The 8,831-nt window shown below is 44.4% G+C and overlaps 1 protein-coding gene across 8 annotated transcripts in view; it reads right to left on the bottom strand.

Moving 5' to 3' along the window:
* Positions 1-8,831, bottom strand: part of F5 (coagulation factor V) — a 69,049-nt gene that overhangs the window by 32,843 nt on the left and 27,375 nt on the right. For all 8 annotated transcript variants that reach the window (XM_021171696.2, XM_029482578.1, XM_021171713.2 and 5 more), the window contains exons 6-11: positions 7,607-7,828; positions 5,453-5,618; positions 4,129-4,303; positions 2,506-2,605; positions 1,984-2,195; positions 125-275 (exon numbers count right to left, since the gene is read on the bottom strand). In XM_021171696.2, coding sequence (XP_021027355.1) covers positions 125-275; positions 1,984-2,195; positions 2,506-2,605; positions 4,129-4,303; positions 5,453-5,618; positions 7,607-7,828 — 1,026 coding nt within the window. The remainder of the gene's footprint in view (positions 1-124; positions 276-1,983; positions 2,196-2,505; positions 2,606-4,128; positions 4,304-5,452; positions 5,619-7,606; positions 7,829-8,831) is intronic.

The following is an 8,831-nucleotide window of genomic DNA, read 5'->3' as shown; positions in this document are numbered from 1 at the left end:
GAGGAGAGGAGAGGAGAGGAGAGGAGAGGAGGTGCATTAGAGAGGATTATGCCCCGCATCACATTTTTTCCTTTGGGTAGAGACACACTGCGACCACCAGCGTGGACAAGGGAGTCTGACTTACTGCTCATGATGTTTGATTCGTAAAACTTGGGATCATCACGCTTCACCTCATCAGGATTCTCACAGAACTTGTTGATGTTGTCCTCAATGTACCAGCTCTTGTTCTCGTCAAATACTGCGAACACGACCTGCTGCTCGATGTCCGCCACCCTCTGCAGGGGAAAGGGCAGGGAACACTGCTCTGGTGGGCTGCCTATGTCCCCATTGTCGTGGGGTCCAGAGGAGCCACGTGTCTGGCACCTAGGAGACCATGATTTACCAAACCCTTGTCAGAGATAAAACTAATTTGTGAACACAAAGAGAAGGAGTCAGAGAATTCAGTCAAAAATACCCAGGGTGTGTGTGGGGGTGGGGGTGGGGATTCCCTGTCAGTATAACACCTGTAGGTCAGAGTACCTCTGTAATGGAAAACTTTTCAGAATGGCTGACTGACCGTGTTCCAAATGGACGAAAGGGATGGCCAGGATGTTGCAACAGGAAAGCCCCACCACACCCAGCCTTCCAAGTAGTGTTTACTTCTTCAATAAGTCAGGATCTTGCAAATGTTCTGATTTTTCTAGACATCTGCCTATTTTGCATGCTTTTGGATAAGACTTCTTCCACTATTACTTAGCCGAGTAGGAATTAGCCTAGTGGGGAATAATCTGAGGCTGTGAAGTGTCAACGAAGATAAGCTCAGGCTGCTGAGGATATACTTTAGTTGCTAAAGTACTTGCTTGGCACGCATAAAGCCCTGGGTTCAATCCCCAGTACCCCAGTAAACCAGGTACAGTAGCATTCGTCTCTAATCCTGGGACTCAGGAGGCACCAAGGTTCAAGGTTATCCTTGACTAAATAACCAATTTGAGGCCTGCTTGAATTACAAGAGAAACCTGTCTCAAAACAAAAAGAAAAACAAACAAGCAAACACCACCAACAAAAAATAAATAACACAGGGGGTGGGCTGGAAAGATGGCTCAAATGGTTAAGAGCATTGGCAGATCTCCCAGAGCACCAGGGGTTCAATTCCCATCTCCCAAGTGCCAGGTCACAACCATCTGTAACCATAGTTACCGGGAATCTAGCTAAAAACCTTCTTCTGTCTTCTGTGGGCACTAGGTATACACACTGTATGCAGACATACATGCACATAAGACACCCACACACATAAAATAAGCCTAAACTATAAAAAGAAAAGAAAAGGAAGGATAAGAAAAGACAATTTTTAAAAAGTCCAAGGCTATTCTGGGCTATAAGAGTGAGTTTGAGGCCATGTCTCAAAATAAAAGTGAACTCAGAAATCCCATCTCCTTGATCACATTCTTTGTCATAACTTAGTTTCACCAAAGAAGGGCTTTTGGCAGGCTCAAACTTCACTAAAACTATGGCTCCAAATTTCCTTGCTCTAGCGGGCGCTCTCCCGCCTCTGATGTTTGCCTCGGAAAAGAGCGGAAATTGACGCCAAGTTGTCACTGAGCTCCTAAGCCACCCTGTAAACACATTTCTAGGAGGGATATTGTTGCCTATTTGACCAGAGGAAAGGATTAAAGGAGCTGCAATGGCTTCTTCATCACACAGTCAACAAGTTTGAGTCTAAAATACAATCCAGTGGGATGTGCTTTCTGCAGTCAGAGTCCAGAGGAAAGGAGGCAGAGAAACAGGGACAACAATGCGAGATGATCCTGATGGTAAATATCCCCACACTGTTGCCAAAGGAGACTAATGATTGGTGTGTTTTAGAAGGGAAATTCTCCTATCCCGTAGTGAGACCTAATCTGTGCCAGCGAGGGGAAATTCCTCTCTCTCTCTCTCTCTCTCTCTCTCTCTCTCTCTCTCTCTCTCTCTCTCTCTTTTTTAATGTTATGTTATGTATAAAAATACCTGTACACCCCTCTGGTCCAGGGACCTGCTCTTACAAATTAGAAGCAGCCCTATCAGCCCAGAGGCAATGTCCCTTGTAACGTCCACATCACTGTAGTATGGCCTTGTTAGGCACTGGGCATCGTTTTCCGTGGGTTCATCAAATTCTAGAATGTTCCATTTGTAAGTGAAGGTTTCCCCAGGTTGAACTGGTCTGATCGTTGTGTGACTGCCTGGAAGAAAACATACGCTCTTAATTTTTAGAAAAATTATTTCATTATAATAAATGTCTACCTTAGCTTTTATTTAGAGTAATTAATATGAAGAAAAATATTCTTTTTGTATTAAAACTCTTGACTATGGATAGCATGTAGCTGTTCAAATTGATCTGTCCACTAGATGGCGCCAATGACACTCAGAAAGGAGAGATACCCCTTCCGTATTAATGACTGCGTTTGTCATAACCACTGGACAAATACGACAAGAGAACACTGTGGAAGCCTCTCGGAGATCAGTAGTCTCCAAGAAGTGAAAGGTTCCCACCTGAGGTGGAGGAAGAATTGACTCCATCTTCGTAAGGAGAGAAGGTCACCCCGTGAGGGTAAATGCTGTAGGGTCGGCTCGCCATATTTTTGAACACGATCTAGAACGTTAAGTCATAGTTATTATTTCCGTGTTTAAGGTCACTCATGAGAACTATTTCAGACGAGAGGAGGGCAGCTGCTTGTGTGTGCATGTATGGACAGGTGTGCACACACAGATGTGCAGTGCAGCAAGTGGGAAAATCAGTTCCCGGCAGCAGCCTCCCTCATTACCAGACAGGAAGGATTCCTACTAACCCCTCACCCTCTCCCAGCGGGTCCCCACACCCTTCCCTTCTTCTTTCACCCTTCCCTTCTTCTTTCAGATTGCACTGCATCTACGCATCTGTCCTCTGTGCCGGCTCTCCTCTAGACCACAATGCCGTTTTGTTTCTCAGGATCATTGTTCTTGAAGTTAACTTCCTGAATGGCCCCAGTAGCCAGACCCTGAGTTTCAGATAGAATATGCTTACACTGAAATCTAATGCACCCCAGTGGAGCCAAAAACGAGGGACGGATCACAGGGAAGGGAGACGCTGTCCATTTTCAAATGAACAAAATGGGTTTTGTTTAGGGCATAACTTCCTAGAAGTTCTAATTAGCCTTTCAATCTTCAATAGACAACCTTAACCTTACCTTCATCTTGGTTTGCTGCCAAAGCCTTTGAATATCGCCAATCATCATCAAGACCCTATATCCTAGGGTCTTGCCAATCAGTGTAACCTTCAACTGTCTGGGTCCCTACCTAGCTCTGTGATATGTTAGAATGTTCCAGGTAATTATTTGATGAAAGTTTCAGGCTTTAAAGAAATTGTTTAAATTGTTGTTGTGCATGTATATGTCAGGTCAGAAGACAATCTGTGGGAGTTGATTCTCTCTTCCCACCATAAACCCTGGGGGATGAACTCAGGTATTCAGGTTTGGCATCAATTGGTTCTATGCACTGAGCCATCTTGCCAGCCAGAGGGTCTTGTGCGAGTATAAATTGGAGACCAGCCATTAGCGCCACACACTGAGACTGGAGTGAAGAAGTGTCTCCTCTCCGCTGTGCTGAGTTAGCTGCTCACACTGGTAACCGGCTATGCCATTTTCCAAAGCCGCTCAGGTCTTCTGTTCTGTGACACTTGTGGGGCTTTTGTCAAGGACACTGACTTGAAAACTCAGAGCAAGAAAGTTCTCCTGGCTCTCTACCCCAGGCGAACTGCTGCATTCACTGGTGTGTGCACCTTGCTCGGTCATATTTATTTTGCTCTAAGAGTTAGGACACATTTTGCAGACAACCTTGGGGATGTATGGGTGTGTCTCACTATGCTTATTTGTGGCCAGATGGAATTAGTTCCCATACAGTATTCCTTACTCCTCCAATGATACTGACCCTGCTTTATTCTCTCTATTCTTTTCTACTTTATCTATCCCAGATCTTTTAAATGAAGTAGGATATACAAGAATGAAATACTAAATAAAACTGAGAGCTACGTTTGATTTTATAATTATATGAATACATTTAAATATATTAAAACTGCCAGTCCCTTGATCTGTCTTTTCCTGTTTAATTTCTCCCTGCTTCCGTATTTCTGTTACTTACCTTGAGTGTGTCTCTGACCTGGGCTCTTATAACAGGGCCCAGAATCCCACTTTGTTTGCTGAGGTTGTCGCTGCGTTTGGTGAAGGTCTCTTCTTCATATTGCCTGTAGATAACTTTCTTGTAATGTTTTCCAATTTGGTTTGAGAAATTATCCAAGTGCTGAGACCTGTAAATTCTTAAAGCGAAACGAAATAATGAAACAAAGGTTAGACTACTTCCGGCGGCAGCGAGTCCAGTGCAATGGACGACGGGGAAACCCTTGTGCGTGCAAGTGCTGCTTGCTAAAATGCTACTTCTGGGAACAGTCTGAGTTAGTTTGCATCCTGATGTCCTCCATGAAGCAATCAGGAGTCATCTCCTCTGCCACTGGATAAGCCATACGTAACTGATGAGAAATAGCTACAGGGACAGAGCACGTCTATACCCTTCCTTCCTTCCTTCCTTCCTTCCTTCCTTCCTTCCTTCCTTCCTTCCTTCCTTCCTTCCTTCCTTCCTTCCTTTCTCTCTCTCTCTCTTTCCTTCCTTCCTTCCTTCTTTCTATTTTATTGGATCCATAGTATTCCATTGTATGAATATGCTATAACCTGGTACTCTTTCCCAACTGAAGGACTTTTGGAGTTAATTCTAATCTTGTATCACTGGTAACATCACAGCAGCAGTGAGCACCCTTTTCACACATCCTTCTAACCTGTGAACAAGAACACTTTTACACCACTAAATTCCAAGAACACAGGGCCTGGGGTAAAGGGTATATGTGTTTACTATTCTAACACGTTTTGCCAAGTTATCCCACGGAATGGCTTTAGCATCCCATTGGGCCACCAGAATGTGTGATAGTTTTCACTTTCCACAGCCTCGACAGCAGATGGTAGGATATGAACCTGCCAGTCTGATAGGTACAGAATAGCATCCCAGTAAAGGTTTACTCTCATTTTTCTTACTAGGAATGTCATATGAAGAGCTACTAGAGCTTCCAATTGTCTTTAGCTTTCTGGCACCTTCCCTCCGACACGGGAACACAAGAACAGCACTGTGCTCATAGAACTGATGTGAGACCCTTAGCAAACACCTACTACAAGGGTTAGCAGTGGCAGGCATTCAACAAGTTCTAGCTGCCATTGTGCCTGTTGCTATCATCAGGCCACATCCCAATGGGGACTTGGGGATAACTGAATGTCTCCGAGGATAAGAATGCCTAGGTGGAAACCAATGCACATCTCCCTTGAGAGCTGGCCACTCATAACATCATAATTGAGACCCACACACTAAGGACCCTGTGGGCCATGCCTTTGATCTTGATGTGGTGGTCTGAGCCCCGACTCACTTGTCCATAGTCGCAGGTATCACGGGTGCATAATTCCAAATGACCTCCTCTGCGGCGATGAAGTACTCCCATCTCTTCATGTACCGCCTCTGCTCCCGAGTGAGGGTCTTGGGGCTCCTCGTTTTCTTTGGGCAGTTTTTAATGTCAATGTAAGCCTGCATGCCAGCTGGATTAGAATATAAAGGCAGGGGTAGAACTTGAGAGAAACAATTATTCATCAAAATGTGTATTAAAAAAATCAATTCACTGGGGGCAAATAATAACAGGAGACAGCAATGCTCAGACAGTCTTCCACTATGCGAGTCTGGGCTCTTTTAATGGGTCACAGAAGGAGGCAAGAGTAGGAAGCAGGAGGAGAGGAGAGGAGAGGGTCAGAGGGAAAGGTTGACGAGGCTCTCTGTGTTTCGTGTGCAGCAGGAGCAAACTAAAAACCCTAGGCCTATGGCTGGTGAAGTGGTGAAGTGTGGGCTTAGTGTGTAGATGGCCTTCGGTTTGATCCTTAACACAGCTCTCATCTCTCTCTCTGTTTCTCTTTACATATATATAAAACAAGAAATCATTTTAATTTTGTCTTTCCTTGTTATTTGTCCCTTTGTTAAATGGAGACTATCAAAGTGTATCCTTAGTGTGATTATTAAATAATAATGCATAATAGCAATTGTCTGCAATTTTAGTTTTAATTTTGCTTTATTTCTATTAGTAACTACTCGAGATAGTTTGTCTGGGCCATCATTTCATCATGGTCTTGATTGTTCAGTGTGAAAACACACACAATGTTCTCATACAGTGTTTAGTTTCTCCAGGGCTCATACACCTGGTTGTGATAAATGGTTTCCTATGGTAACAGATTTGCTTAGATTTTCATTTCTAGCAAGATGAATGTTCTTCTCAATAGTCTAAAGGAAAAAAATGTGTGATATGACAGTTAGATGTTTCATTTACATGGTACCACATGACTACTGCTGGGTCCTTCACCCCTGCTCCAGAATTCACTGATGCTCCCTGATGTCCATTTCTAGCTGGTGTGGTGGCTCATGCCTATGATCCCCACATTGGAGAGGCTGAGACAAGAGAGTACCATGATTTCAAAGCCAGCTAAGAACTTATGGTGAGTTTTAGGACAGCTTGGCATATAGTGGAAGATCCTATCTCAATAAAATAGACAACGTATCATTTGTGGTCCATTCAACACACATTGATTGAGTTCTTTTCTGTGCAAGGATCTTGTGCCCATCTCATTGCACAGGACCATATTATCATGTTTGGCCTGGTAGCTCTGTACTTCTATAAACTTGTGGATATTTACTTTCATCTGTCTAGTTTCTAGGTCCTTTCCTTTGGCTACATATGAAAGACATCCAAGAACACATTCAGAGAGGCGTTAGTCTTCCTCCTTCGTTATGGAAGTGGAGACCTCTTAAGCTTTTGCTTTATCTTAAAACGTCCTTGTCAATGCCTGCACCTCCTTCATCCCCAATTAGTGGGTTTTAAGTCTAAGAGCAAAGCGTCTAATGGTCTCTTAGGAACCAGGATGCCCATGTCTAGGTGGGGTCGACTAAATGGTTAAAGGAGAAGAAATAAGTTAGTAGCCTGAGAAGCAATGGTGCTCACTCAACGCAACGCTGTCGGGACCTGTTGAGGTTTGGTCTGTTGCTATGTGTTGTGATGCTAACTACGAACTCTGGTTGCCCAAGGGACGAGGGGATCCTCACCAAGGGTCGCTAGGTAACCTTGCACCTTAATGTAAAGCTATTGGTTGAATAAAGATGCCTGCAGCCTGTGGCTGGACAGAAGAGAGGTAGGCAGGGCTTTGGTTGTCAGGCTTGGGGTCTGGGGCAGAGAGCACGAGAAGGAGAACAGGAAGATGAAGAGGGAGGAGAAGAAACAATGGGAGAGATGAGTTATGAGAACATGGCTGTGAGGTCTGGCCAGTTGGAGTAAGAGCAGCCCAGGGAGAACATGGCAAGTCATATCTCAGGGTCACGGAGAGGGAAGTAGACAAAATGGCATGGGGGTAGATGTCTGTCCAGCTCTAGTGATGTTAAAGCTTATTATAAATATAAAGGTTTTGTGTCTTTTACCTGGGAACTAAATGATCCAAGGTGGGGTAGAAACCCCCAATTAATTTTAACCACAACAAGAAAGGTTTCTTGCCTTGATAATGCTTTGGGATGAGAGAAGAAACAATCCACCTTCCTTCTGGGCTCATAGTCATGTTTGCAGTCGTAGATGTCGCGCTGACCAGGGTGACGGTGGACACTTTATGCTGGTTCTGCTCTAGGACTTGGCCGTTGAAGTGAATAGAAAACAATTCTGGCCCCGAGCTCATCCCGATCAGATGCCAGCTGACGTGATCATGGGCACAGACTGTTATATCTGAGAGGGAGAGGCATCACCCACACAGAGAGATGGGAAACAAGGAGTCATCACTCACATACCGAGTAGCAGCACAAACTGTGTGGGTAGGGGTAGAGTTTAGAATGGGGGCCATTCCTTCAGAGCTGCAGAGACAGCTAAGGGACAAAGGCTAGGAGGCAGCTAAGTATGTGATGCACCATCCCAGTTTGTTTAGATTTAGAGGTCTCTCAGGACACAGGGCTCCCAGTGTATAGACTGATAAAGTCCTGAGCAAAATGGAGGGACTGTTCACACCCATCTGGCCTCACTTGGAAGAAGTCCTCAGTACCTCCAACAGGACTGGGGTTCAGGACCTAATCCTCTTCTGCAAATAGAGACCAAGCTCTGTCAAAGTAGAAGAAAGTGTGAGGATGTGCTGAAGAATTTTCTACTGTGTCTTTACCCTTTCTGAAGTTATGTTAGTAACACGGGATTACTCGGTTGTTACTGGTGTCCTCTTTGTAAGCGGACACTGAGAGCCTTTTGAGGACAGATTGCTAACAACGGAGGAAGAAAACCAAGGAGAAAGCCCAGTTTTGCTTTCTTTGTTGCCACAGTGATTGAGAAGAAATGCTTATTTGCTCTGGGAGAGAGTCCAGTCCTGGATCCTACCCAGATTTCTAATCACCAGATATAAGAGGATGGTCTGGGATTTAGCCTTTTATCCATAGAGGCATTTGTCCTTTGTGAAAGCCTTGCAAACAGGAGGCTGGGAGGGAACTAGAAGGTACATGTTCCTGCGGGTGAGTTTATCCCACACAGAGACAGCCCACACTGAGCTGCCCAGCAATGAACACATCTACGGTAGTATTGTCACGTCTATTAGTGTATGTTATTCTAGAAGGCTGGGGGGCTTTATCAGCATAAGTATTGTGTCTACTAACGGTTTGCACTTATTTGAGGCTACTCTTTTTTTTCAAGTACAAATTTATAATCTCTCTGTCCCAATCAAGTATATATATATGTGTATATATATATATAT

The sequence above is a fragment of the Mus caroli genome, chromosome 1 (assembly GCF_900094665.2).
Source record: "Mus caroli chromosome 1, CAROLI_EIJ_v1.1, whole genome shotgun sequence".
NCBI lineage: Eukaryota > Metazoa > Chordata > Mammalia > Rodentia > Muridae > Mus > Mus caroli.
The sequence above is the reverse complement of the archived record's forward strand: the minus strand, read 5'-3'. Positions and strand labels throughout refer to the sequence as shown.